Below are 26,582 nucleotides of genomic sequence, written 5' to 3'. Positions count from 1 at the left end.
CTGCTCTTGGCGGCGTCGGTACTTCGGCGCAGGAGGCGTGATTTCAACCTTTGTCGTGATTGGCTGGACACATATTATCCGGATTCCGTATCCGGTGTAGATCGTTGTTTGGCTGGGCAGAGTTTTCGAAGCAAGCCGATCGATCGACCATGAACGCGATGAACAACCTCCCGGCGTACCAGCAGCAAGAGCTGATGAAGCACTTTGAGGAGAAGCAGCTGGAAGAGAGCTTGGCCATGTACAACCGCGTCGTCGCCACGTGCTTTAACGAGTGCGTCCAGTCGTTCCGCTCCAAGAAGCTCGACGACAAGGAAGAGGGATGCATCAACAAGTGCACGGAAAAGTTCGTCAAGCACACGCAGCGCGTCGCGACGCGCTTCCAGGAGGCGCAGGCCGCGGCCATGGAAGGCCAATAAGTAGACTAATGCAGCCATGTCCTGCACCGCCTTTCCCACTTTGCACTTTGCCGTTACAGGACCAATCTCGGAATTCGTCGAGCAGCAGAGTCATGCGACGAGGACCACTCGCGCTCCTGGCCACTATCGTGGCACATGCGTCGGGCGACAACTTGACCTTCTCCGCGCCCAAGCTCGTCCTGGATGATGTACCCTTTGCGTGCACCTTGACCTTGCCTGCGCTACCCCCACTCGGTACGATTTCTTTGCGCGATGACGGGAGGCCGCGACAAGATATAGGCGATGCTTGGCCGGCAGCTCTGTTCTTCATCGTCCATGTTAAGACGCACCGTCTCGGGGCCTTCGTAGTGTCGACGACGTCCAAGAGCCATACCCTGAGCAACCTCACAGTGGCATCGACGGGGCTGCACACGCTGTACCTTGAGGTTCTCTGCCGTTGTTCTCGGTCGACAATGATCAAGTTGAGTACCATAGGCCATTGATGGCAACGGTACATCCTTGGGCGCGGCGGTCACCACGGTGCCCAGCGTACCGGGTTTTCTATCGCTTTTGCCGCCGCTGCTCACAGTCGTTGTCGCGGTGCTCTGCAAGCAAGTGCTCCTTGCTCTCATGCTTGGCGTCTGGCTCGGCTGCGTCTTTCTGAATGCGTTCAACCCGCTCGTGGCCCTCCTTCGCGTCTTCGACACGTACTTTAGCCACGTATACACTACGTTCTGAGTCATCTCGTTGCTCAGATCTTATTCGTAGGCACTGGACTACCGCAACGGCCACGCGCAGGTTGTGACGTTTTGCTTTCTCCTGGGCGGGCTCATTGGCATTGTACAAAAGGGCGGCGGCGCCCACGGGCTCGCGTCGCTCGTCACGGCACTCGCAGCAACCCGCGGCCACGCCCTCGTAGCGATCTTGGCGCTGACGGGGCTTGTCTTCTTTGACGATTACGCCGCCATTCTGATTGTCGGTACGACCTTTTCGCGCCCGGCGCAGGACGTGGGCGTGAGCAAAGCCAAGCTGGCGCTGCTGCTCCATGGCGCATCGGCGTGCTGGGTGAGTCTCGTGCCCATCTCGTCGTGGGTCGGCATCCAAGTTGGATATCTCCAAGGCGAGGCCTCGCTCTCGGGCGACGCGTTCAGCTGGCTCCTTGCGTCGTGGCCGCACCGGTACTTTCCGCTGCTGTGGCTGTGCTTCCTTTGTCTCACGGTGGTCACGGGCCGGGACTTCGGCCCGATGCTATTGCACGAGCGCGCGGCACAGCGGCTCCCGCCCGAGAGCCGCCACCGCCTCTCAACCGACTCGGAGACGTTCTCACCCCTCGCCATGGGACTCGCGAGTCCGAGCGTGCTTCCAGCGTCGGCTCTCGCGCCGACGATGCCGGTCGCTTCCCAGCGCTGGTACAACGCTGCGCTGCCGTTTGCCGCCGTCGGCGTCGGGACATGCCTCGGTCTTTACTGCGATGGCCTCGCCCACTGCACCAGTGGGGTATTCCTGTCACCACATACCATTAAGCGAGCTCTCACGCCTGCGTAGGACAAGTCGTGGCGCACGATTCTAGCGAGCGCGAATTCGTTCAACGCGCTCATCGCTGGCGCACTGGCGGGCTGCGTCGTCGCGGCGACGCTCGTTCTCGGTCAGCAGCTCTTGACGATGCGCGGCGTCATGGCGGCATGGCTCGCCGGCATCGCCGAGACCATGCTCTCGCCCGTGCTCGTGCTCCTCCTGGCGTGGTCACTCGGCGACGTCCTTCTCGACCTCCAAGCAGCCGCGTACTTGGCGTCGGCGCTCGGATCAAGCCTGCCGCCTCCGCTGTTGCCCGTCGTGGTGACAGCACTAAGCTTTTGCCTCTCGGGTGCAACTGGGTCTGCGTTTGGGGCCATGGGCATCCTCTTTCCGCTTGCTCTACCGCTCGCCGCGACCTTGTGTACGTCTATTAACTCACAGCGGTGTAGAGGAGTGGAACATGCACATATTGTCGTAGCGCCCGGCGACACGGACTTGCTGACGCAATGCGTGGGCGCGATCTTTGGCGGCAGCGTCTTTGGCAACGTACTGAGCCCGATCGCGGACGACACGGTGCTCACGTGCATGGCGACGGGCCTTGACGTCCACACGCACGTGCGCACGACGCTTCCGTACGCCGCGCTTGTCGGCAGCATGAGCCTCTTCCTGTGCGCGCTGCCAGTCGGGTACGGCGTCTATGGCCCGACACTGGCCCTCGGCCTTTCGGTGAGCGCGTGTTTATGCCTCCTCCTCGTGCTTGGGCGACCGGTGGTCGAGACGAGGCGCCTCGTCACCGAGGCGACGCCGCTTCTGCCACCCGAATCTTCGTAGTACAGTGCTTGAAATTTCGTTAAATAATGGGTAGCGCCGACGCTTAGCTTTCGACCACCATCTCGAGGACGACGTACATGATCGCTGCGTTTGGGACCGTCTTCATGAGGTGCGCCGGCATGCCGCCGTAGAGGCCACGCGTGCCCTCGGCCTTGTAGATGGTCGCGATGCTCTGAAACATGCCGCGGTACTTGGCGGGGGACCCGTCGATCGGCGTGCGCTGGTCGCGCATGCGCGTCCGGACGACCTCGTGCGGGTACGTGGCGGCCGCGGCCGTGAGCTTGCAAAGGCCAGCGAGGAAGAAGAGCTGGAGCTTGGACGGTTCGTCGAGGCGGCTTTTCAGCTCTTCGTAGAGCGCGAGCTGGATCGCCCCCTCCGAGACGCCCCAGTACGACGCCGAGAGGCCTTTGAAGAAGGCGCGGGCGCCCTCCTCCTTGTACATGCTGATCGCAACTTCGTGCATCGAGTAAAACTTGGAGGGTGTAGACTTGATCGGCGAGAGCGCAAACGACGCGCCGCTGCCGTTGAGGTTCAAGCGCAGCATCTTGCCGCCCGCCAATGGCAGCGTTTGGGAGACGTTCTTCATGTGCACGTCGACGCTGGCCTGCGCGACGTGCGTCGGCATGAGCTGCATGCGGGTCTTGACGACAAAGATCGGGCTGAGCACGGACGCAGTCATGCACCCGGCGGCCGCGGCCGAGCCAAAGTTGGTCGCGGTGCCCGAGAAGCCGTGGTCGTTGCAGAGGCCCTTGAACTTGGCGTAGCAGCCAAAGTAGGCAGCGCGCGCGGGAATGACACCGAGGAGGTTGGGCGTGATGCCACGCCAGAGGCCAAAGACACTCTCTATCGCAACAACAAAGATGTAAAGATCCATACGGCTTGATGAAGCGATACCGTTGCGCAAGATGGTGCGCAGGACGTTCAGGGTTGAGAGGTTTTGATTGCACGCGCGCGCCATGTCGCTCCTACAGCATAGCGTCAGCAACGGCAATGTATGGGCAGGTGGTACCGGCCGAGCTTGGTTTGGAGGCGCGTCTTGATGACCTCGAGCGGCGACGTGATGATGGCGGCGGTCATGCCACCGACGGCGCCGCCAATAAAGTGGCGGTACTTGGGGTCGCTGAGCACCTGCATGAGCTCCGACGAGTCGTCCGAGAGCGCGGAAGAGTACGACGCCATGATGAATGAAGATTGAAGATTGTTTCTCGGAAGTTCTCCACGCGCCTTCATGTCGCAGACCAATGGCGTGGTGGACCACCAGTCGTGGCCGTTTCATTTTGGCCAATCAACGAGCAGAACATCTGCTTCGAGTCGGTGATTCGCTCGCCCATCGTCGCAGCGCATTGGCAGAAAAGAGCCAATCGAATCGCTGCAGTTTGAAAACGGCAAAGTGCAAGGACACGCATTTCACACAAGTTTCCCACCTTTTGCACACGACACGCACAACACGCTCTATTCGCTCTGCTCATCAACGGGTCGCCAAGGGCCTGCCGCCCTCGCTGCAGCGCACGAGCAGATATTCACACTTGCCCAACGCCAAGTCTTTTCACACGCGAGGACCTTGCCGTTGCACGCAACAGAGATAGCCTACTCTCTGTCGTGCGCTGGCCAGTGTCAATTGAGCTGCTGATCGCACATGCTGGGGCAGTGACGCTTCGAGACGACGCTTGGTACACTGTAGTGGCGCCATTTCTCCGTGTGTTCAACAACGCCTTTCGAGAGCGATCCTTCGAGATCACCGCGCGATTCACACCTTTTTCACACATTCCATATGGCGCCAGTGGTGAAAAACCACGCGCGTCCTTTCGCAAAGATCGCAGAATCCAATGTCGCTGGACGCGGTCGCCAAGCATGCGTTCGCGTACGAAGGCGGCGACGTCGTCCTCGCGGACGAGCACACGGTGGTGACGCGCTGCGGCAACCTCCTCAAGTTCTCGTCCGTCGTGAGCAACTCGCAGCACTTTTTACCGCGGGCCAAGGCCTCGCGCATTGTGGCCTTTGACGTCAACCCCAAGACGGCCTCGATTGCGCTCGCCGCCTGCGAAGAGAACGCGAGCATCGACATATACACGCTGCCCGACAAGGTACTCGCTCATGCACGCTGTCGTGACACTTATACGGAGCACATAGCGCTGGAAAGGCCGGCTGCCCAACGACACGGCGGCGTTCGAGTACCACTTGCTCAAGTTTTCGCGCTGCGGCTCACGCCTCTTGTCGCTGGGCACCGACCAAGGCAACCAGGTAGCGATCCATGCGCTATGGCGATAGGTAGCTGAAACGCATGTGTAGCTGCGGGTGTGGGACCTCGACCACTTTGACGCGATCGAAGGCTGCCTCGCGACGCTGCCGCACCGGTACTCGTTCGCGTCCTTCAACCCGCTCAACCCCGACCAATTTGTCCTGGGCGGCGACCACGGCATTGTGTTTTGGCGCGTCTGCAAGGTCCAAAAGACCTTTTGCCTCAGCCGTCTGGACGCCGCGCGAACGTCCGAGCGCCTCGTCACTGCGACAGGCGAGTACGCCGGCAGCGCGCTCTCGTCCGACGAAGCGGCCGAGAAGCGCCGCGAGTACTCGTGCCACTGCTGGAGCAAGGACGGCAAGCTGTACGCCGCCAACCGCATGGGCGAGCTCGTCAAATTCGACCCGACGCGCGGAGAGATCGTCGCGGTCGTCGTCCTCTCGCGCACTGTCGTGCTCACGTCGCTCGTGCTCACAGCCGAGTGCCTCGTCGCTGGCTTCTCGGACGGATCTGTGCGCTGGCTCCACGACCAAGATTTTTCTGTGCTGCAAACGGTACCCGCTTCCGCTCTTGGCTCGCGAGTGATACACAAGTTAGGTGGCCCTGCCCGCCGGCGAGCGGCTCGTCGCCCTCGGGCTTTCACCCAGCCATGCGCGCATTGTGCTCGGCAGCTCGGGCGGCGGCCTCTACGAGCTCAAGGCGCTCATCGACATCGACGAAGACGAAAAGTCGTCGGCCGCCAACGCCGCGTCGCTGCTCAACAAGCTCGGCGGCTACCACACGGGCGCTGTCCTGAGCATGTCGCTGCTCATCCCCGCGGGCGGCACGACCAACGATGCGGTCGTCGTCTCGGGCGGCATCTCCGGCGCGCTCTACTTTTGGACCGTTCAGAGCTGCAAGGGCATCTCCGTCTTGTCGCTCACCGACCTCTTCGAGTCGGCGTCCAAAGCCGTCATCACGGCCTTGGCCGCGCGGTACTTGGACCCGATCGTCGTCGTAGGCGACTCGACCGGCCACGTGCGCATCCTCAGCGTCGCCAAAGTCGCCACGGCTTCCATCGACGTGTCGCCGATTCACTGCGCGCGCGTATGCACAACAGCGATCGATCTCATCGAGATCCACCCGGCGTCCGCCCTCGCGCTCGTCGCGTCCTCGAGCAGCCACGTCGTGTACGTCATGTCGTTGGACCCGGAGCGCCAATTTCGCATCCTCGGGTTCGCCCAGGGCCCGAGTCCGAGCGCGCACCTCTCGATGGTCAAGTGGGTGCCGACCTCGAGCCTCGAAACGTCCGCCTTTGTCGCCTCCGTTGGCCACGAGATGTTCTACTGCGCGCTGATCAACTTGGACGAGCGTATTGCGATCGAGTTTCACCTTGGCCTCCTCGGCGCCTTTGCTGCCGCGACCGTCGCCCAACGCGGCGTCTTTCTAAGCGCGTCCCATGCGCTCAAGCTGCTGACGTACGTCAACTTTAGCGCCAAGCACATGAGTGTACTGCGCATCAACGACGCGCCCAAGACGATCAAGTGCGTCGAGGCGAGCTCGCTGCACGCCGACGCCCACGCAAAACCGCTGACGGCGATTGCCAAGAGCCCGTTGGCGTCGCGGGACGGCGCCGAGATCTTTGCGACGGGGGCGGCCGACGGAACCCTCTCGATATGGCTGCTCCAGCCCACGACGGTCGGGGCGACGCTCAAGGACACGGTGTGGCACATCGCCAAGCAAAAGAGCATCGTGCTGCACGCCGGCGCGATCACGGCGATCGTGTTTTCGCACGCAGAGGACGCCACGTATGTGTACAGCTCGGGCGTCGACGGCGCCATCTTCTGCATCGAGCTCAAGCCCGAGCACGGGTTGAGCCTTGTGAAAGCAGTCTCGGAAGGCGCGTCACCGCTCTACGTCAACCTCGGAAGGCGCTCGAATGAGCCAGAGAAGAAGGCGCCGCGCTGGCACCTCAATGACGACGGGCGGCCTTTTCTCGAAGTGTACGCCGACGAGCAAGACAGCCTGGCACGAGCCAAGTTTGACGCCATCAAAGACAAGATCCGCGGCCCGCTGAGCGACCTCCAGCTCAAGCTCAAGACGATGCTAGCGCACAACGCCGAGCTGCCCGAGATCGAGGCGCTCGCACGCGACGAATTTGTCATCAACCGCGACCTCGAAGCGTCTCTCTTGGCGCAAAACGCGGCGCGCGCGGCCGACGTCCGGTCGCACATTGGCCGGCAGATCGCTGAAATGAACATTGTGCGCGAGCGCATGAAGGCCGAGTTCTGGGACACGGGCGACACGAAGGGCGTCGTGCTCAAAGGCCTCACCAACACAGACCTGATCGTGTACAACCTCCCGACGCGCAAGCTCGCGGCCAACGAGAAGCGGCGCGAAGCCGCAGTCCAGCGCCTCCGGCAGCTCGAGTATCAGTTGGCGCGGCTTGAGCCGAGTGAGTCGGTGCGGTCGGCGCGCCGGCGGACGTCGGCCGGGTACCACCACGCCGACTTGATTCCGCCCGGTATCTCTTGGATGGTCAACGCGGGCTTGCTCCACCCAACGCTCGGGAAGCGCGAGGCGCCACCGCCAAAGCCCGACGAGTTTGATCTCGCAGCCCCCGTGCGACTCGTGGACCTGATCTACCACCCGGCCATGATCCGCACGCGCAAGCAGCAGCGCACGCAGATCGCACTGCTCTTGGCGTACGAGCGGCAGCTCCTCGGCGAGTACAACAAGGACTTTGACGAGCTCGCGCGCCTCAAAGAAGCCAAGATGGACGAGATCGAAGCCAAGAACACTCGGATCCGAGAGATTGGCGCCGAACTCCAAGTGCTCGAATCGCCAACCGTGTACACGTGGAGTGCGGACGAGGTCGCCGACTCGGTGCTCACACTTCGTCCGGACGAAATGACCAAGACGCCGTACGAGACGGATGAGAAGCGGAATGCGCGGGAAGCCGCCGAAGCGGCCGCACGCGCACTCGAGGCGCGCAACCAAAAGGACGACGTCGCCGGCCGCGCGCTCCGCGACATGATGAACGGCACGCTCGAGGTCAAGAAGGAGCTGGTGCAGGGCTCGAGCCTCGTCCGGGAGCCGTGGATGGACGAGACGCCAACCGACGAGCTCACGCCCGAGCAAAAGCTCAAGCTCGCCGCGTACGACGCCGAGGCCGCGCGCATCGCGGACGAGAAAGAAAAGTACAAAAAGTCGCTCGACCTCGAGCTCAAGAAGCTCAAAGCCGACATTGCCGACATTTGCCGCGGCTTTGACGACAAGCTCAAGCTGCTGCAGGAGCTATACCTTGCGACGCGTCTTAGTGTTCTTACGCAGCAAATGTACGTGCTCCGGCTCGGCGACGTGCTCATGAGCCACGAACATATTTGCCACGACCTTCTGAGCCTCTCGTCCGAGATGGCAGGTGTGGAAACCGAGATAGCGTCGCTCAACGGCGACCATGCGCAGTTCGAGTCGCGCCTCGAGAGCTGCAAGGACGAGTGGCACAAGGCCATCGAGGACGACAAGGCGCTCGAGAAAGCGTTTTCGCGCGAAATCGAAGAGGCCGCGGGCGTCCCGCTCGAGCACGACGTGCTGCGATCGCTCACCGAGCTGTATCGCAAGCGCCGGTCGGTGGACGACGCAACGGGCGACAGCAGCAAGAAGCTCGCGGCGATTGGCGCCCTTCGGCGCAAGAATAGCCTCAAGGTCGCCAAGCAAGGCTCGAGCCGCGTCCTCGTCCAAGACGGCGACGCAAACGGGGGCGTTGCCGACGCACTCTTGTCCAACGACGAGTCCAACGACCCGTTCGCGTTTCTGGACCTCAAGTCCCGCAAGAAGCATGAGGTGCGCAAGGTGCTGCCGCTGGACGCCGACGCCGACCGACCGGAAGCGATCGCGCACGACTCGCCGGTCTGGGCAGCGCTCAACGACTGCCGCGCGCGCAAGATCCACGCCGAGCACATTGTCAAAGGCAAAGCCGACGCATTTGCGGAAGCCAAAGAGGTGTTTGAAGCGTCCCAGTTCAAGCTGACTCAGCTCGGGGCCAAGCTGACTCGGTGCAAGAACGAACGCCTCGAGCTCGACGCGTCGATTCGACTGTCGAGCGAGAACCTCCCGATTCTCGTCAAGATCAAGCAAGGCCAGGACGAAGCGAGCGGCGACGATGTCAAGACGCTCTGCGAAGAGTCCGAGTCGGCGCTGCTCATTTGCCGCGCGGCCGTCGAGCGCCTCAACGAGACCATCTTGCTGCACGGCAAGGACCAAGTCGGGATCCTCTCCAAGATCAAGAACTTTCGCAAAAATATCAACTTGATGGAGTGGGACCATGCGTACCTCGGCATGCAGAAGAAGAACATGGACGACCACTACACGGACCTGCAGCTCTTGCGTGTGACGAAGAACCTCCAGGAGATCTTTACGACCGGTGACTCGAGCGAGAAGCTCAAGCGCGAACAGCATTTGCTCGAGGCCAAGTTAGCGTACATGGGCAAGAGCCACGAAGCGAACGCGGTCAAGCAGCACAAGGTGCTGCAGTCGCTCCACGCGACGCTCGCCGACCGCCTGCGTGAGAACGACCAGTTTCAGCGCCAGCTCAACGAGCTCCAGACCCATATCCAGATCCGGGAGGACATTCGCGCGAGCCGGCGAAGCGCCAAGGCCGCGCCGGCCAAGCCCAGCAGCAAGATGAAGGCCATCACAGTGCGGCGCAAGCTCGTGGACCTCGCCAAAGCCCAGACGGATGAGATTGAGTTTATGCGCATGGAGCTCGACAAGATGCGTCGACGCACGTTCCCCAGCTTTGTGCAGCCCCTCAACCAAGCGCCGCCAGACGACTTCTTCGCAGACTAGTCATATCGACGAGCTAGCACATGTTTCAATGTATCAAGAATGTATCAAGACACCAACATATCGAGAGAAAATGAAATTAACCAAGGCGAATATGCCTACGAGAGGCACACGTGCAACTGCCCGCGCGGCAAATCGTTGTGGACGGCAGACGCAAACGCCGGCGAAGCGTCCAGCAAGACGTGGAGCGTCGCTGGGAACGTCTGCGGCAAATCGCCGCTCAGATGCGCGCCGACAAAAGCGCTGAGGGACGCCCAGCGCGCGTACGTGGCCGGCGCAAACTGCATCGACCGCGCCGCGTCGGGCACCCGCGCAAAGCAGCGAGCGACAAGCTGTGCGACGTCACGCGCCTCGTCCACCGTCGCGCGGGCCACCAAGCTCTCGACAAGGTCCAGCGAAAACCACAGATCCGTGTCGGCCGACGCCAGCCCAAACGCCACGTACTAGTTTTAATGAGGCATAAACTATCGACGGGTGAAGTATTACCTGGGACAGCAGCCGCGAAAGAAGGGGTGTGCAGGTCGCGGGCAGCGACGACGCAAGCTGCATCATCGACTTGCAAAGCTGTTGGAGCTGCGTCACGACGTTGAGCCGGTACTTGGCGTCGTTCTTCTCGGCCGACTCGTACGCCTGCATCCAAACTAAGATGGTGTTGACGGGAGCAAGGGTACCTCGATGGCCGTCGTCGCGATCGAGAGGAGCCAGTGGACGATGACGTCGCTACTCGCATGGCGGAGCAGCGCGCACTCGAGCCACGCGAGGAGCCCAAATTTGTGGACGAGCGTAAAGACGCCGTGGGGGGTCGCGACGGACCGGCTCAGAATGTGCAGCACAAAGTCTTGCGTGTACGCGTCCGCAAGCGGCGAGTCGAAGAACGTGAGCAGAATGGCAAACACGTGGCGGCGCTGGAGCAGGTCGACGTCAATGTTGAGCCGGACGCCGCGCTTGATCTAGCAAATCGTAAAATATCAATGTTTCAATCCATCCACGAAGCAAATGGACGCACAATGTGCAGGAGCCACGACCGTTCTTGGCGGTACGTGGTCGCGCTCGAGTTGAAGAGCGTGTAAAACATGGGTACGTCGGTCGTGTCGAGCGCCGACCGCGCCAGCAAAAACGCGTTGATGAGCGGGTACATGGCGTGCCCCGGGCGCAGCAGGACCGAGATCGCGTCGTTGGCAAAGACCGTGAGGAGCGACGGCAGCCGCTCGTGCGTCGACCGGACGCCGTTCTTGAGCGTCTCGAGGAGCAAGTGGATCTGCCGCCGCTCGTGAAAATCGTGCGACCGCGCGGTGACGCTCATGGCTTCGTGCGCCGACGCCACAATGCCATATGCATACGCGCGGATCGTGTCGTCTTCGGCCGAGAGCGCGCAAATCGCATACCTGTACACATAGTCATCAGACAACTGCGATACACAAAGCTAGACAATGGATGCCGAGAGCCTACCCGAGGATGCCCGACTGGAGGAGCTGCTTGTCCGGAATGTGGCTCGTCGACAGCGTGTGGGCGACGAGCGGGAGGAAGAACGCCGGGTCGTACACGCTCGCCTCTTGGTCGTCGTCGACGGCGCCGCCCGAGAACGACCGTTGGAGCGGAAAGTACTCGATGCTCTTGCGCATGCGCGCCGGCTCGATCTCTTCGAGGAGCCAGTGCGACTTGATGCTCGAGAGCGACGACGAGGCGACGTGGTTGGCGCGCCCAAAGCAGTAGTGCGCAGTCTCCAAGCGTACGTCAAACTTGGTCTCGAGCAGCGAGAGCACGCTCTGCAGCGCCACGTCGACCGGCGACAAGGACGCACCGTACCGACTCAGCAGCGCCTTGAGCAGCGCCAGATCGACTAAATCGTCGGTAGTGCCGTCGGGTGCCGTCGCGAGGATCGCTGCCAAAGCGTCCACGAGCGTCGACTCGAGCTGCAGCTGCGGCAGCGCCGTCACGATGACACGGGCGAGCGGCATAAAGTCGACCGGCAGCAGCACAGCCATGGTCTTGATCGCGCGGTGCAGAGCTGGCGCGGTCAGCCATGCGTGGTTCGCCACGAGTGCCTTGACAACCGACTGCGCGGCGATCGTCGGTAGCTTCTTTATGTCGCGTACGTGGGCCACGAGGAGCGTCTCGACAATGTACGCGCTCGCGTCACCTGCGACACCATGGGGTGCGCGCGACAGCTGCTGCAGCGCAAACTGGAGCAGCTTGAACGCGTGTGGCGCCAGGTCGTAGTGCTTGGTCGCGAGCACAAAGACCTGGAGCTGCGCCGGCGACAGCGATTTGCCCTTGTTCTGGAGCAGCCCGTCGACGAGAAAGTCGACGTCTCCGCTACTAGTGTGCTCCGGCAGCGCTTCCAGAACGGACGCAAGCGACGTCATGGAAGTGTTGGCGTCGTTGAGGATCGCGTCGACGCACGTGGGCACAATGATGTCACGCACCCAAGCGACGCAGTCGGACGAGAGAGGCGCCGACTGGAGGTACGTGGCCGCAACCGCCAAGACACCGGGCAGCGACGCCTCGTTCAAGAGCTGGCTCGACGACCGGAGCGACGCGAATGCGAGTCGGCACTTGGCGTTCTTGACGACGAGCTCTTGCAGCAGCGAGAGATGCAGGACGCTCGAGACGTCGCTCCAGCACAAGTCAAACACGGACGCCAAGAGCGCATTGTCGGCCACGTGGTGCTGCTGGATGTAGTGCAGCAGCCACGCCTTGGGCGACACCGTCGTCGGGTGACCGAGCGCAATCGCAACGACGCGCGCAAAGAGCGACGGGCGGGGCAGCGTCGCGTGTGCCGAGAGATCGAGAAGATGCAGCACGAGGCGCACGTTCGGACGCGGAGTCGACAGCATCGCGTCAAGGAGGTCGTGGACTTCGGTTGGCGACGCGTGCGTGGCCATCGCGATCGCGAGCGGCCCTGTCTCGCCCCACGGCGTCAGAAGCTTGGGCAGGTACGCCTCGGGGAAGAGCGACGCCAGGGCGTACGGCAGCATCGCCCAGGCACGGAGCACGGCGTCGTCCGACGTCGCGACGATCGCGAGCACTTCGGCGTGGTGCGCCCACACGCTGTGCCAAAATGACGCGTGGAGGGTCACGCTGTCCATGGCCACGTGCACGAGGAGCTGCTGGAGCGCTGTGACGGCCGCGCGCATGGCTTTCACATACGATTTCGTCGACGCGATGTTCTACACACTCCATGAGACAAAGCGAGAGGTCCTTGGCACGATACCTTCTTGTGGCGGGCAAGGTACATGGCGAGGCTGTGGACGAGGTCCAGGGCCGCGACGGCCGCGCTCGCGTCCGGTGTCGCCAAGCGCGTTGCAAGGTACGACTGCAGCGCCGACGTTGATGGTACAAAGCTTTGGCCGCCGCGAAGCAGCACGTGCGGGTGGAAGAGCGACGTGAGCACGACGTGGGTCGGCGCGGTCGCGAAAAAGTGCGTCACGATGCAGCGCTTCTTGGTCGACGGCTTGCCAAAGCCGGATCGCAGCACGTCCGAGTCGAAGAGCGAGGCCGTGCCATGCGTGGACAAGTACTGCTCCATCGCTACGAAGCGGTGCGCGACGGCCGCGATCAATAGCGGCTCCGTGACGACCAGCGACTCGGTAGCCGACAGCGCCTCGAGGGACGTGGCGGGCGTCAGCGTGCGTGCATACGACTTGGCGACCTTTGTTTCGACGCTCGTGCATGCTGCGACAAAGGCGGCAACGACGCCGATCGGGTCGCGCTCGACCTTCGACGGCGCGAGCTCGCGGGGCGCCACCGAGAGCGATTGGAGGTTACGAAGCACAGCGACGCCAAATGCGGTGGCGGCCGCCATGTCGGTGACCTTGAGCTGCAGCGGCATCTCGGCGCTGCTCAAGTACGAGAGAAGCGCACGCGTGACGGGGCTCGCCGACGGCGCCCCAGGGCACGCAAACGGATTCGCGGCCACGGCCCGCACGAGGCTGTCGAAGAACGCAAGCGCGTTCGGATGCCGGCCGAGTTGAGCGAGCCACACGTCGATTTCGTGCGGCGTGTGGTTGTCGTGCACCGGGGCAAGGCCAAAGATCTGGAGCGCGGCGAGCGTCCGGCGCACGACGTGGCGTCCGAGCGTCGCGATCGCCGGCTGCGCGCTGAGGCAGTGGCGCAAAAGGGACTGGAACTTGGCGGCGTCGCCGCCGTGCACAATGTACGCAAGGCGGTGCGGCTCGGCGACGCGGAGCAGCTGCAAGAGCGCGCCCAACAAGCTCGGCGCGACCTGCGACGGCAACAGCAGCTTGGAAATGTCAAACTTCGTCTCGCCCATCGTCTGCGGCAGGTAGACAAAGTACGCCTGGAGCACGCCGAGGGCCCGCGCGCACACAAGCTCCATCTTGGACGACGCGTGGTCCGTAGTCTCCAACGGCCGGTACTTGGTGCAGAGCGTGAGCATGACCTCGGGCGGCGGCAGCATCCCGCGCAGCACGTCGGCTTCGAGCACCGAGCGCACCTCGTTCGACAGAAGCGCCGTGACGGTCGCGACGCGGGCCAAGACGACGGCCACGAGGTTGAGCGTTGTGTACACCACGAGCATATCTGTGTGTTGCAGCGCTTTTGTGAGGACGCTCTTGGTGAGGCCTACGGGCAGCAGTAGCTGCTTGAGACCGTCGAGGCACGAGACATCGACGTGTGCGGTCAGCGTCGCCGCAAGCGGGGTGAGCGGGAGGCGCAGCGCCTGCAAGACGAACGACGCGGCCGAGAACCACTTGAAGGACGGGCGCGGCTGGACGACGACCAAGTACGACTCGAACAGCGGGAGCACGAGGCCGGGGTAATGCTTGAGAAACTCGAGCAGGAGCGCCTCGCGCTTTGGTTCACCGAGCGACGCGGAAATGTTGAACGACTTGAGCACTTTGGTGACGATGTTGGCCGCCACGGACGTCGGCGCCTCGTCGGCCTCGGTCAAATGCAGCGCCTTCGCGCCCTTCTTCGTCAGGAAGGGCAGCGTCGAGATCTGGCTCACGTGGTACAAAGCACCGTCGGCAAAGAAGAGTTGGTGCAGAAATGCTTTAGCAAGGTCGGTGATCGCGTCGTCGGGCGACTCGAGGAGCTTGAGCAGCTGCGCAATCGCTGGCATCGAGAGCACGTTGTGCTTGTGCAGCACGTCGGCCTTGGCAAGGACAGTCGTCTCCAAACTTGAGAGAATCACTGTCACGTCTGCGAGCGTATCGCCGTCGATGCTCTTGAAGAGGCTGTGCGTCGGGCCGTCGGCCTTGACCATGAACCGGTACACGTGCTCGTCGTGGGAGTGTGTGAGCGACAGCACAAAGGCTACAAAGCTGTGGCGCACCGAGAAGGTCCGGCTCGAGTCGGGCATCGTCACGTCTTTTGCGCGGCGGCTACTGAGCGTGGCGAAGAACTTGGCGCTAAAATCAAAGAGCCGGACAAACTCGCGGGCGAGGCGGCCGTTGGTCGAGACGAGCTCGGTGCAGAGCGTGAGCGTCGCGTGCTCGATGCGCGGCTTGTCGGACCACGTGAGCTGCTTCGTGATCCACTCCATCTTGTTCTTGAGGATCGCGAGGCCGAATGCTTCGGCCGCCGGCACGTTCGTCGCTCGGAGCGTCGCCGCGACCGCCGTCAGAACCTCCATGAGCGGCGCAAACAGCTCGCGCTTCTTGTCGTCGACCCATACAGAGCTACCCCAGAGGTCCAAGAGCTGGTCGGCGCGCGGCGAGATGTCGAGGAACGCCTGCAAGACGGCGCAGTCCAACGGCGACGTCCACTCGATCGCGTCGTGGAAGGCCAGCAGCGAGGCAAGGAGCGGCTCCGCGTGGCCCTTCTGGATGTTGAGGAGGAGGTCGCGGAGGATGCCCGAGGCCTCGGCGTCCGGCGCCTTGGCCTTCTTGGCCGACCGCTCCGGCGACGCATGGGACCCGCGCTTCATGGTCGTCGATTTCAGAGGATGGCTCGGAATCGCTGCGAATTGATTGGCTGCGGCGCTTCGTTTGCGCTTACTTAAGCGTTATATAACACTTTTCATTCAAGCAATAGCGAGCGCTTACTTTGCGACATGAACAAGAAAAATGCATTTCTGCCAGTGACCAGACACGATCCCTCATGGCCGCTCCGACCAGCAGCGTCACGAGCAAATTCCCGACCGAGGCTGCGGGCCTGGGCCTCGCCGAGCCGGCGGATCCTCTCGCACGGCCGCGCTCCAAGCCCATCGCTGGCTTCGTCTCGACGGCTGTGCTCTCCTCGTCGGACGGGGTACGTCCATGCACATGCACCTGCGACGTGATGGCATATTGTAGCTCTTTGGCGACAACGTGGAAGAGACCCGCATCTCGGACAAGCCCGAGGCAGCGGCCGTTGCCATCTCGGACGCGCGCCCGCTTTACGATCGTCTCAAGGAGATGAAGGACCAGCGCGACGCCGAGTGGAAGGAGAAGAACAACCCGTTCGGTAGGTCTTCGGTTCGAGACCCGACGGCAACGTATACGACGTATGGTAGCGCCACCAAAGGGCCTCGACGATGAAGAAATCGAGTTTCTTCGGGCGCTCGAGGACCAGCAAAAAAGCGTAGCAGACGGGCTCAAGCGCCAGCACGACACGGACCTCGCCCAGTTTGGTACACAGCACGATATCGCATGGCGTCTTACCTCTGCATCTCTAGTCATGGCCAAGAAGGATACGCTGGCGCAAACAAAGAAGGTCGCGGCTGTCGTATTGCCGACGGCTGAGAAGAAGTTGGCGCCAGTCGTCGTCGTCAAAGCCAAGCCCAAAAAAGCTGCATCCAAGGGAACCGCATCGACGCAGCCAAAGAAGAAGCAGAAAACCATCAAAACGACCAGCACCGGTCTCGGTCTTGTCGCCAACTACTCGGATGGCGATAGCAGTAGTGACTCGGACTAGATCTCAATCATTTTTCGACTTGTCTCTTCGGTCTAGTAGTACTGGCGACCACGAACTTGAGCTGCTCTCGAGCGTATGACCAAATAGCTCTCGACCGTTCGTCAAGACATTATTGCCAAATGAAGCGACGGCATCCGCATAGAACGACGTACTGGTAATCTGACACTGTGGTCGCCGACGTTGGAGCATGTTGATGGACTTGGTGGCGAGCAACGGGTCTTTGGTGGTCCCTAAGGACGCGAGTCGCTACAATAACTAACTACTTGTAGTCGTAGTAGTTGTATCTCTCGTGTCGCAACGTGCAACCTCGACTTCAACACAATCTTTATCCGTACGATCCGGAAGCAACGCCATAGCAATCGACGGCCCCCCAGTCGGTAAGGTAGCGTCGCGTCCAGCATTGATGCGATAAAGTGGCTCAATAGTCGGTCGAGCATCCATGGTCCTACTAAGCAACAGCTCTCGCAACCGAGCTTACTACCCTTGGCTCCACGGAGCGAGCCGCGTAGACAGCTAAGTCGACCCGTTGCGCATATGTATTTGAGCACTCGCGGCGCCAACGAGACTTAGTCACCTCATGCAGTCGTCCACTAGTACTTTGCTGCTTGGGTCACCCCCGTAAGGAATGGCGTTTCGAGCAGCATGACCTTGCGTCAACCCGAGCCAAAGCAGTTCAATCGAATGCGACATATGTACTAACTAGTGATGGCTAGATACCGTGCGAAGCGTATATTAGACCTTAAAGTTAGTTTGAAAGATGTAGGACGACGAGGTGGTGGCGACTAGGCGTCGGCCGCGTCCGTGTCGGCGGACAGTCTCTATGATCCGATATCGAGTCTCGCAGTAATGGGCATGCCAATGTCCAATCAGCGCGCGGCGCGTGAAAAGCATACTGAAGCCAAGATATTGCACTGTTGGTTGGCTTGCAGCCAGTGGTGAAGTCGACTTTCAATCTCATTTTCAGTCGCAGCAAGCAAGATGGCGGAGACGACCAAGCACGGCGACGGCGTCGCGATGGCCAAGTACGACCTCACCAACACGGTCGCGCCCTTCATGGACCTCCACTTCATGTTCCCGCTCATCGAGTTCCTCACGACGAACGAGATGTACGACGAGAAGCAGCTCCTCGCGGCCAAGCTCGACCTCTTGAAGCCCACGAGCATGACCGACTTTGCCGTCGAGATCTACCAGTCGCTCCACGGCGCCGCCAAGGTGCCCGCTGAGTTTGAGCAGCGCCGCAAGGCGATCCTGGAGGCGGTCAGCGCCGCCAAGGCCTCGTGCAAGCCGATCTTGGACTTGCTCGACAACCAGGAGAAGGTCATGGCGCTCCAGAACGACAGCCTCCTGACCGCGGTCTATCTCGAGCAGCACCATGGCGTGACCTCTTCCGTCTTGGAAGGCCTCTACACGTACGCCAAGCTCCAGTACGAGTGCGGCAACTACCAGGACGCGTTGACGTACCTGACGTACTATGGCCTCCTCGTGCCCACGGGCTCGGACAAGTACATGAACGCGCTCTGGGGTAAGCTCGCGGCCGAGATCCTCATCTTCCGGTGGGAAGACGCGCTCGCCGACATTACGCGCCTCAACGAAGCCATCGACGCCAGCGGCAAGGCCCCGCTCGAGCAGCTGCAGATGCGCACGTGGCTTCTCCACTGGTCGCTCTTTGTGTTTGCATGGCACGAAGACGGCCGCGACGCCATCGTGGACTTTATGCTGCAGAGCCGCTGCCTCGAGGCGATCCAGACGAACGCGCCGTGGCTCATGCGGTACCTCGCGGCCGGCGTCATCCTCCACAAGAAGCGCCGCCACCTCATCAAGGAGCTCTTGCGCATCGTGCAGGTCGACGCCAAGGCGTACCGCGACCCGATCATCGAGTTCATCGAGTGCCTCTACGTGCATTTTGACTTTGAGCTCGCGCAGGTCCAGCTCCTCGAGTGCAAGAACGTGCTCGCGTCCGACTTTTTCCTCTACGAGAAGAACATGGCCGACTTCATGGAGAACGCGCGTCTCCTGAGCTTCGAGATCTACTGCCGCATCCACGAAACCATCGACATCTCGCTCCTCGCCGAGAAGCTCGCGATGAACGAGAAGGGCGACGCCGAGCGCTGGATCGTCGACCTCATCCGCCACGCCCGCCTCGACGCCAAGATCGACTCGCAGCGCGACGTGATCGTCATGGACCCGCGCGTCGACTCGGTCTACCGCCAGGTCATCACCAAGACCAAGGACCTCGCCGCGCGCACGACCTCGATGATCTCGCAGTTTGACCGGCTGGGCGCCAAGCGCCAGACGCAGACGCGGCCGCTCTTTTAAGATGGGACAGGAATAGATATTACTATATTGACGACAGTGCTGTACTTTCTCGTGCTATCCTCGTCCTCACTTGCTGCCCAACTCGCCGCTCGCTTGCACCATCTGATCGACCATATAAGACAACTTGTCCATCATTCGCAGTCGACTAGGCCGTCGAGTCGAGGAGCTGGTTGACGGCAACAACGACCTCGGCGTCGCTCATTGTAGCGAGCGGCAGCGACGCAAACGCCGCGCGGAACCCAATCGGGTCGGTCCGCGTCTTCTTCTTGAGCGGGTTGGGCATCTCAAAGTGCTCGAGCTCCTTCGCCTTGCGCTTGGCGTGCGCGACCACGTCCTTGGGGAAGCCCGCCATCTCGGCCACGTAGATCCCAAAGCTCTCGAGGCACGGCCCGTCGCGGACCTCGTAGACCATCGCGATCGAGTCGTCGGTCGTCACGGCCGTCACGTGCTTGTTGACGATGCCGGCATGCGTCTGGCCACTCGCGAGCGCCGTGAGCTCGTGGAAGTGCGTCGCAAAGACGCACCAGCAGCCGCGCGACAAGAGGTGCTCGGAAATGGCCCACGCAAGCCCAAAGCCATCGTACGTCGACGTCCCGCGGCCGAGCTCGTCGATGATGACGAGCGACTTGGACGTGGCTTTTTTGCAAATGACGGACGCCTCGAGCATCTCGAGCATGAACGTCGAGACGCCGCGCTGCTGCATGTCGCCAGCACCCACGCGCACGAGGAGACGGTCCATGATGGGCAGCTACGTCAACGCCATGAGGATTAGCAAAGCAACACACAAGTGTACCATGGCCGAGGTGGCTGGCACAAAGCTGCCTATCTGCGCCATGACAGCAATCGCGCCGAGCGATCGAATGTACGTCGACTTGCCGCCCATGTTGGGCCCCGTGAGCAGCTGGAAGCGCGAGTTCGTAGCGTCCATTTCAATGTTGTTGGGGATGTACTCGACGCCGTCTTGGAGCTCGACGCACGGGTGCCGCGCATGCTGAAGGGCGACGGCCGACGTCCCGAGGATCGGGCGGCTATAGCTCGCGTGGGACGCCACGTGGGCAAAGCCGAGGAGCACATCGAGGGCGGCGAGCAGCTTCGCGGCCGACTCGACGACCGGCACGTACGTGGCCGCGACCTCGATCGCCGCCGACAGAATGTGCGCTTGGCGCGCCTCGTACTCGGTCACAAAGCCCCTGTGGTCTTTGGCGAGCGACTTGAGCGTCGGCGTGACAAAGTAGAAGCCGTTCGTGAGCACTTGGCAGATGTGGACGCCTTTGACTTTGGACACACGCTCCTCCTGCTTCTTGTCGATGATGCGGAAGACAAAGCCGCGGACCTTGTCCTTCTCGCACTTGATGTCGCCGCCAATCTCGTCACGGGCGCGCTCATGCTCGTCTTGGATCTCAGCCTCGGTGTCTTGCATGCTGCGCTTGAGTTCCATGAGCGCTGGGTCGTGCTTGGCGTTCACTGTCACGTGCGGCCGCGCGTTCAAGTCGACGAGCTCCTCGATGAGCGAAATGTACCCGGCGCAGTCGTCGACGACCTTGGCGAGCGGCGTCGTGAACGTTGCTTCGAGCCGCTCGTGCGGGCGAATGGCCTCGAGCACACGTGGCAAGACGTACTTGGCAGCGTCGTAGACAGCCACGAGTGCGTCCAGTTTGACGTTCTTTTGCTTGTCGAGCGCGAGCGCAAGCTTCTCGAGGTCCGGCATCGACTTCATGCACTCGTCGAGAAGCTCCATGCGCAGACTGGACTCATCGACAAAGAGCTCGACCACGTCTTGGCGCGCATTGATCTGGTCAGCGTCGACGAGGGGCATGCGGATCCAGCGCTCGAGGAGGCGTTTGCCCATCGCGGTCTTGCCGCGGTTGAGGAGCTCGAGGATGCTGCCATTCGAGATGGTCGTGTTACCCGCGAGAAGCGGGTCGGGCAGAAGGTTAAGCGCCGTCAAAGCGGCGCGGTCGAGCTGCAAGAACGAGTCCATGTCGCCGATCGAGAGCGAGTACGTTCCGAATCCATCGGTGTCCATGAGAATCGAGAGCGAGTCGAGCACGCAGTTCAGCGCGCCCATCGCGAGGTCCATCTCGAGCTCGTGGCGGTGCGAGGCGAGGACAGACGAGACGCCTAGCAAGCGGCAAAGATGGGTTTCCATGACCGACGCCACGTGCTTGAAACGGGCCTTGGGTGCGACCACACGCTCGATCGAGTGGGCCTGCAATAGCAGGCGCAGCGGCTTGGCCTCGGCGTCGTTGCTCGTGTCCGAGACGATGCACTCGGTCGGGCTCACCTGCACGAGGAGGTTGTCGAGCGTCGAGAGCTGGTTGCAGTCCGTGAACGCGTACAAAACGAGCTCCCACTGGTTCTTGTCCTCGCCGTCGGCGTTGCGGATGCACGAGTTGCGGGCGCGGGGCCGGCGCACGGCGACGCCGACTTCGTTCTGCGTCTTCTTGTGGCGGATGTGGACCGCCATGACGACGCCCGACGTCGTCGTCTCGTCAGCATACGTCTCGTCCTCCATGGCCGCCAACCCAAAATGGATCGTTGCCGCCAAATCGCGCTCGCGCAAGTACGCTGCGTACTTGAGAGAAACCACTTGCCTTGTGTATGGGCCGTTTGCAGACCGTACTTAGTAGGAATGGCCCAGGAGCCCCACGATGCGGTTCGTGGTCGAGACGGCACATCCTTAGAGCGCCGACGCCATCAAGCGCGCTAGCCTCTTCAAGCATAAGGGTACATGCGTGCAGTTGCGGGCGCGCAACCTCCTTTGGCGGCGGTGCTACCAGTATTGGCAACACAATATGAGCAAAGAGTGTCTAATTGCACCCAACTTTTGGCGGGACTTTGGGCAGGCCTGGCGAACCGAGGTCCATGCAGCTATGAACGTCGTCCAAGCGCTAAAAACACCAAATAGACAAGATGCAGCGATCTTCCTTCGGTACGGCGAGCGTCAATGCACGGAGGCGTCGTCGAAGTCACGTTTTGTGGACGTAGGAACCGGTTTCGCTTAACGGTTTCGCGCCTGGCTAGCTGGTTCAAGTCGGACTTATCCGAATTGGCGCCTTTCGCCGGCTGCTTGTGAAACGATGGCGAAAGGCGTGAGAGCGCTCTACGCCGCAGCGGCGACGGGCACGCCGAGCGACGACAAGACGGCCGCGTTCGCCGACGCGTGCGTCGCGCTGGCCAAGTCTCAGGCGGCTTCGGATGGCCTCGCCCAGCTTCTCCTGCCCGCAGCAACGTTCAAGGGCAAGGACGTGCCCGCGAACAAGCTGGCGCTGCTCCAACTGCAGGTGCTCTGTCGCTTGGCGCTGCAAGCGGTTGCGAAAGAAGACCCATGGTCCAAGGTGCAGAAGAAGGAGCTCGTGTCGCTGCTCTCGCTCTTGGCGATGACCATGGACGCTGCCTCGATGCAGAGCAGCAGCCACGAGCAGCTGCATCATGAACATTCGGCGTTTTCGTGGTTTGTCCTCGACACGATCGCGTCAAGGTTCCAGCGTCTCGTGCCCAAGACAATCAAGCGGCTTTTGAAGGAGCTGGAGATCGAAGCGACGGAGTCCAAGCCGGCCCCGGTTTGATGACTTGCACGGTTCGCCTCGGTGCTTATGCGGTTTGCAGGCGTTAAAGCTGCCCCTCACGCTACCCAAGGAGCTCGTGAAGGAGCCCATGACGCGGCAGTCGAGCAATGACTATGTCATCGCTGCCGTGTTGAGCCAAGAGGCCACGTCGCACACGGCCGCGACCAACCCACTGGTCCTTCCTACAGCAAGACAGCAGTCGTATCTCACTGCTCAACGTGTAGCCCGTCCAACAGCTCGGCTCGTTCAAAGAATTTCTGCTGCCAACGGTCAAGCCACTTGTCAAGAGCACTCTGCTCAACAGGTCGACGTCGCTCCCGGTCCCGAGGAGTCAGTCCGAGTTCGACTCGCCTCGGGCCGCCAACGAGCCACCACCGCCCGCCAAGCTCCAGCCCATGGTCATGAAGACGCCCGACCGACCGCAGCGTCCGGCAGCCAAGAAGCGCCTCGTCCTCGTGGCGTCGTCGCCGCCTCTCCGCCGCCCGGTGAAGCGCAACATCTCGGCGCTCAGCCTCCTCAAAAAGCCCGACCAACCGTAGCGTTGCGGAATGCTCCTTAGTCGTCTAGTACATACCTTCTACTACTCTACGCCTTCTAGTGGTTGTTGTTTTGGCCACGCGCGGCCGCTTGCATAAAGTGCTGCATGCCCATGGCCATCATCGCGACCATCTCGGGCGTCATCATCGGCGGTCCTTGCTGCGGCTCATTGGCTGCCGCGTACGCGTACGCTGTCTCGCCCGTGGCCTGCACGCGCTTCTTGGCCATGTCAAAGTCACGGCGCGAGAGCGGGCGGCGCGCAACGTCACTCGGCGGCGGACGCTTGGCGCGCAAATGCTCGCGGCATGTCTCAATGTGCTCGCGCACAGGCAGCATGAGTGCGGCACGGCAGAGCTCCTTGAGGTCGCTCCCGCTGTAGTTCTCCGTCTCGCGCGCCAACTGCGCCAACTTGACGTCATTTCCGAGCGCTTCGCCGCGGAGATGGACGGTGAGGATCGCCTCGCGCTGCTGGGCGTTCGGGAGCTCTACCTCAAACGTGCGGGGCATGCGGCGGAGAAAGGCCGCGTCCTACACATCAGAGTGAGAACCCAGATCTAGTAGACTGAGACGGTGTCGTACGACGTCGGCCGGTCGGTTCGTCGCTCCAAGCACGATGACGCCAAAGCCGCCGTTGGGCGAGTTCTCGACAAAGCCATCCCAGAGCGCCATAAACTCGGTCTTCATCGAGTTGTACGTCGGGTCGGACGCACCGCTCGAGCGCGCGCCCATGAACGAGTCGACCTCGTCGATAAAGATGATGCACGGGCTGAGCTTCTGCGCGAGCGAGAACGCGGCCTTGACGAGCTTCTGGGACTCGCCAAACCACTTGCTCATGAGCGTCGAGATCTTGAGGTTGATGAAGAACGCGCCCGACTCCTTCGCAATGGCCTTTGCGAGGAGCGTCTTGCCCGTGCCCGGCCGGCCATAGAGCAGAATCCCGTTGGGCACCGAGAGGAGCTTGGACTGAAAATACTCGGGCGACTGGAGCGGCAATACTACGAGGTCGTGCAGCTCGCGCTTTTGGTCTTCGAGGCCGCCAATGTCGTCAAAGCCAACGCCGAGCTCGCTCGGGTCCACGAGGTCGCCGGCGATGATCGACTCGTAGTGGTTCATGCTAAAGACGGGCCGTTGCGCCTTTTGGAGGCGGCGCTTCAGCTTGGCCTTGCTTGCGCTGCCGCTCCAAAAGTCATCGAGCATGGGGCCCATGCTCTACGTTGCAGGCGCATGAGGCGAGGTCAGCAGATCGCCTGTCTACCTTGACAAGGTAGTCGGCGCAGCGGTACGACGTGTACACCATGAGGCCCGTAAGGACGATGTCCAGCGCCGTCTCGGCCATCGATGCGGTCTCATTCGCAGCATTCGCCGAGGTCGAGCTGTTGGCGGGCCGCGCGTCTTTGCTGTTGGCGGTGCCCATTCCGTCGTCCAGCAACCAAATCGTTCTCGAATCGTCCGGAGACAAACCCGGAGCTCAAATTTCGACCAATCACAGATGGCAAGATGCTCGTCCTGGCGGGGAACCACGGAGCGAGCGTCGCTACGATGGCTCGCGTCCATCGAGACCAGGATCGACGAGTAGTCTCGACGTACGGCTTTGCGGTCGTCATCAGCCCGACAGCGTGGGCAGCGTGGACTGTATGAAGGGTTCTGTGGGACAAGCGGTGCGAGACTCGAGTCGATCGTGATGCAAGAGTTGGTGCGTCGCGAGGTCACGACATGGTGGTTAGCCGGTCGCTAGTCGGTCGTTCGTTGGCTGATATTTAGTTAGTCGTGAGTCAGTTGCAACGTTATCACGACGTTGTTGCGAGGAAGTTTGAAGATTGTCGCGAGAAAGTTGCTAGTTCCTTTCGTAGTTTCTTCTACAATTGTATTACCATGACAACGATTCACACCTATCTAACCAACTAAACGACTAGCTATTGACTACCTACCTATCTGTCGACTCTAACGCTTCTTTTTCCTAAATACACCACCTAACCGGCGTGTCGCCTCGAGGTCACGGATGCGCCGGTCGCGCTGCAGCATCATGGCCGCATACTCCTGGTTCCGCACCCGGACCTCGTGCTCGTGTCTTGTTTCGAGGACGCTGGTGGCCACCGCGTGGGCTTGATCGTCGGCTTGGCGGTTCGCGTTGGCGGTGTCGAGAGCGATCTGCAGCGTCCGGATCTGGTCTTGCAGCTTGCGCTGCTGGACGTCGCGGATGATCAGCTGCGATATTCTTGCTGCGTGCGCTCTTGCACGCCAGACGTCGGCGTCGGCGAGGTGCGCGGCGGCTTCTGCGAGACGCGCAGCGTGCCGGTTTGCCATGGTTTGCATCGTGTTGTCGAGCGCTTGGTGCTGCGTTCTCGCTGCTTGCAGTCGCTCGTGATGAACGGTGCGCTGCTCGTCCATCGTCCGGTTTGTGTCCAGACGAGCTTGGTGCTCGCGCTCCAAAGCGGCCATCGACGAGGCGTCCAGTGCTGCTACCCGCGTTTTGGTCGCTCGCAGCTCGGAGGCGAGTTGGTCGTTGGCGGCAGCCATCGTGTCGCGCTCGGCAGTGACTTGACGGAGCGCGTTCTGAGCCGTGACAGCCTCGTCGGCGACCGCTGCAAGGACCCGCTTGCACTGAAACAACTGGATCTGGGTGCGTTTGGCGGCCGATGCGACTGCTTTCATCTCCAGTTGGTGCTTTCGTCGGCAGTCGGCAAGTGTTGCAATGGCCGCTGCAGCGAGACCCTTGACCGCCACGTTGTCTTGTTGGGCGTGGGCCAGTCGTATTGCAGACACGGCGGCGGTCGAGGTCGCTGCTATGTCGAGTGCGCGGTGCTCTTGCTGGAGCGTGCTGAACGCGGTGCGGAGCTCGGTCAGGTCGCGCTGCGCGCGCTCCTCGGTGCGGTGCAGCTGGATCTTGGTATTGTGGAGCTCGACCTTGAGGTCGGCGCTGATGGTTGTAGCCGTCACACGCTGGACCCGAGCGGCTTCGTGCAGCGCAGCGACTTGGGCTCGGAGCTCGGTGATCGTATTGTCTCTGGCGGCAAGCGTTGCGTCTTTGGAGGCGACGACGGTCTGCAGCGCCTTGGTGTTTTGGGCCGCGCACTCGGTCGTGCGGTGCAGTCGAATCTTCAAATTGTGTACTTGGACCTTGAGGTCGGCGCTGATCTCGGTAGCAGTGACGCGCTGGACCCGCGCGGCTTCGTGGAGGTCGGCGACGTTGGTCGTGAGGTGGGCAATGGTCGTGTCTTGGGTGGCGACTGTCGCCTGCAGCGTCTGGATGGTCTCGACATTGTCAGGCAACGGACGAAGCTGCGTGTCGTACTCTGCCTTGGCAGCTGTCAAGAGCTTGTAGGCAAAAGGGCGGAGGCCGAGAAGCACGCGGCGCATCCCGAGGGTGCGGACGAGCATGGCCGTGAGTAAGCCGGCGGCGAGGTAGCGCTGGGATTTGGCCCTCGTGCGCGGAATGTAGAGCGCAAGGAAGCCAAGCATCGGGGTGGGCGTCGTCATCATCGTGGTAGAGCAGTGTAC

General features: G+C 61.7%; 11 protein-coding genes across 11 annotated transcripts; 6 read left to right on the top strand and 5 right to left on the bottom strand.

Moving 5' to 3' along the window:
* Window positions 1-91: 91 nt before the first annotated feature.
* On the top strand, window positions 92-447 carry SDRG_01261 (hypothetical protein). The gene has a single exon (XM_008606778.1). The coding sequence runs from the start codon at window positions 150-152 to the stop codon at window positions 414-416; it is 267 nt and encodes an 88-aa protein (XP_008605000.1). The 5' UTR covers window positions 92-149; the 3' UTR covers window positions 417-447.
* Window positions 448-508: 61 nt separating this feature from the next.
* On the top strand, window positions 509-2,741 carry SDRG_01260 (hypothetical protein; the record flags this gene model as incomplete). The annotated part of the gene is made up of 6 exons (XM_008606777.1): window positions 509-650; window positions 696-841; window positions 891-1,115; window positions 1,164-1,892; window positions 1,941-2,331; window positions 2,389-2,741. 6 exons carry the CDS (start codon window positions 509-511, stop codon window positions 2,739-2,741), a joined length of 1,986 nt encoding a protein of 661 aa, XP_008604999.1.
* Window positions 2,742-2,784: 43 nt separating this feature from the next.
* On the bottom strand, window positions 2,785-3,920 carry SDRG_01259 (hypothetical protein; the record flags this gene model as incomplete). Its single annotated transcript, XM_008606776.1, has 3 exons — window positions 2,785-3,584; window positions 3,636-3,706; window positions 3,751-3,920. 3 exons carry the CDS (start codon window positions 3,918-3,920, stop codon window positions 2,785-2,787), a joined length of 1,041 nt encoding a protein of 346 aa, XP_008604998.1.
* Window positions 3,921-4,567: 647 nt separating this feature from the next.
* Window positions 4,568-9,807, top strand: SDRG_01258 (hypothetical protein; the record flags this gene model as incomplete). Its single annotated transcript, XM_008606775.1, has 4 exons — window positions 4,568-4,825; window positions 4,872-4,982; window positions 5,031-5,534; window positions 5,578-9,807. The coding sequence occupies 4 exons, from the start codon at window positions 4,568-4,570 to the stop codon at window positions 9,805-9,807; spliced, it is 5,103 nt and encodes a 1,700-aa protein (XP_008604997.1).
* Window positions 9,808-9,865: 58 nt separating this feature from the next.
* SDRG_01257 (hypothetical protein) lies at window positions 9,866-15,727 on the bottom strand. The gene is made up of 6 exons (XM_008606774.1): window positions 13,019-15,727; window positions 11,254-12,974; window positions 10,811-11,189; window positions 10,476-10,754; window positions 10,291-10,434; window positions 9,866-10,247 (listed from the first exon to the last, which is right to left on the bottom strand). Exons 1-6 carry the CDS (start codon window positions 15,692-15,694, stop codon window positions 9,903-9,905), a joined length of 5,544 nt encoding a protein of 1,847 aa, XP_008604996.1. The 5' UTR covers window positions 15,695-15,727; the 3' UTR covers window positions 9,866-9,902.
* A 101-nt stretch (window positions 15,728-15,828) lies between these two features.
* SDRG_01256 (hypothetical protein) lies at window positions 15,829-16,692 on the top strand. Its single transcript, XM_008606773.1, has 4 exons — window positions 15,829-16,017; window positions 16,062-16,212; window positions 16,262-16,378; window positions 16,424-16,692. Exons 1-4 carry the CDS (start codon window positions 15,868-15,870, stop codon window positions 16,660-16,662), a joined length of 657 nt encoding a protein of 218 aa, XP_008604995.1. The 5' UTR covers window positions 15,829-15,867; the 3' UTR covers window positions 16,663-16,692.
* A 948-nt stretch (window positions 16,693-17,640) lies between these two features.
* SDRG_01255 (hypothetical protein) lies at window positions 17,641-18,978 on the top strand (the record flags this gene model as incomplete). Its single annotated transcript, XM_008606772.1, has 1 exon — window positions 17,641-18,978. One exon carries the CDS (start codon window positions 17,641-17,643, stop codon window positions 18,976-18,978), a length of 1,338 nt encoding a protein of 445 aa, XP_008604994.1.
* A 9-nt stretch (window positions 18,979-18,987) lies between these two features.
* On the bottom strand, window positions 18,988-21,565 carry SDRG_01254 (hypothetical protein). The gene is made up of 2 exons (XM_008606771.1): window positions 19,772-21,565; window positions 18,988-19,726 (listed from the first exon to the last, which is right to left on the bottom strand). The coding sequence occupies exons 1-2, from the start codon at window positions 21,491-21,493 to the stop codon at window positions 19,124-19,126; spliced, it is 2,325 nt and encodes a 774-aa protein (XP_008604993.1). The 5' UTR covers window positions 21,494-21,565; the 3' UTR covers window positions 18,988-19,123.
* A 467-nt stretch (window positions 21,566-22,032) lies between these two features.
* SDRG_01253 (hypothetical protein) lies at window positions 22,033-23,136 on the top strand. The gene is made up of 3 exons (XM_008606770.1): window positions 22,033-22,541; window positions 22,588-22,722; window positions 22,772-23,136. The coding sequence occupies exons 1-3, from the start codon at window positions 22,059-22,061 to the stop codon at window positions 23,084-23,086; spliced, it is 933 nt and encodes a 310-aa protein (XP_008604992.1). The 5' UTR covers window positions 22,033-22,058; the 3' UTR covers window positions 23,087-23,136.
* SDRG_01252 (hypothetical protein) lies at window positions 23,065-24,568 on the bottom strand. The gene is made up of 3 exons (XM_008606769.1): window positions 24,340-24,568; window positions 23,664-24,293; window positions 23,065-23,612 (listed from the first exon to the last, which is right to left on the bottom strand). Exons 1-3 carry the CDS (start codon window positions 24,496-24,498, stop codon window positions 23,142-23,144), a joined length of 1,260 nt encoding a protein of 419 aa, XP_008604991.1. The 5' UTR covers window positions 24,499-24,568; the 3' UTR covers window positions 23,065-23,141.
* Window positions 24,569-25,025: 457 nt separating this feature from the next.
* Window positions 25,026-26,564, bottom strand: SDRG_01251 (hypothetical protein; the record flags this gene model as incomplete). Its single annotated transcript, XM_008606768.1, has 1 exon — window positions 25,026-26,564. One exon carries the CDS (start codon window positions 26,562-26,564, stop codon window positions 25,026-25,028), a length of 1,539 nt encoding a protein of 512 aa, XP_008604990.1.
* Window positions 26,565-26,582: the final 18 nt, after the last annotated feature.

Source organism: Saprolegnia diclina, assembly GCF_000281045.1.
Source record: "Saprolegnia diclina VS20 unplaced genomic scaffold supercont1.3, whole genome shotgun sequence".
Taxonomy (NCBI): domain Eukaryota; phylum Oomycota; class Saprolegniomycetes; order Saprolegniales; family Saprolegniaceae; genus Saprolegnia; species Saprolegnia diclina.
Note: the sequence above shows the minus strand (reverse complement) of the source record. Positions and strands in the feature narration are given on the sequence as shown.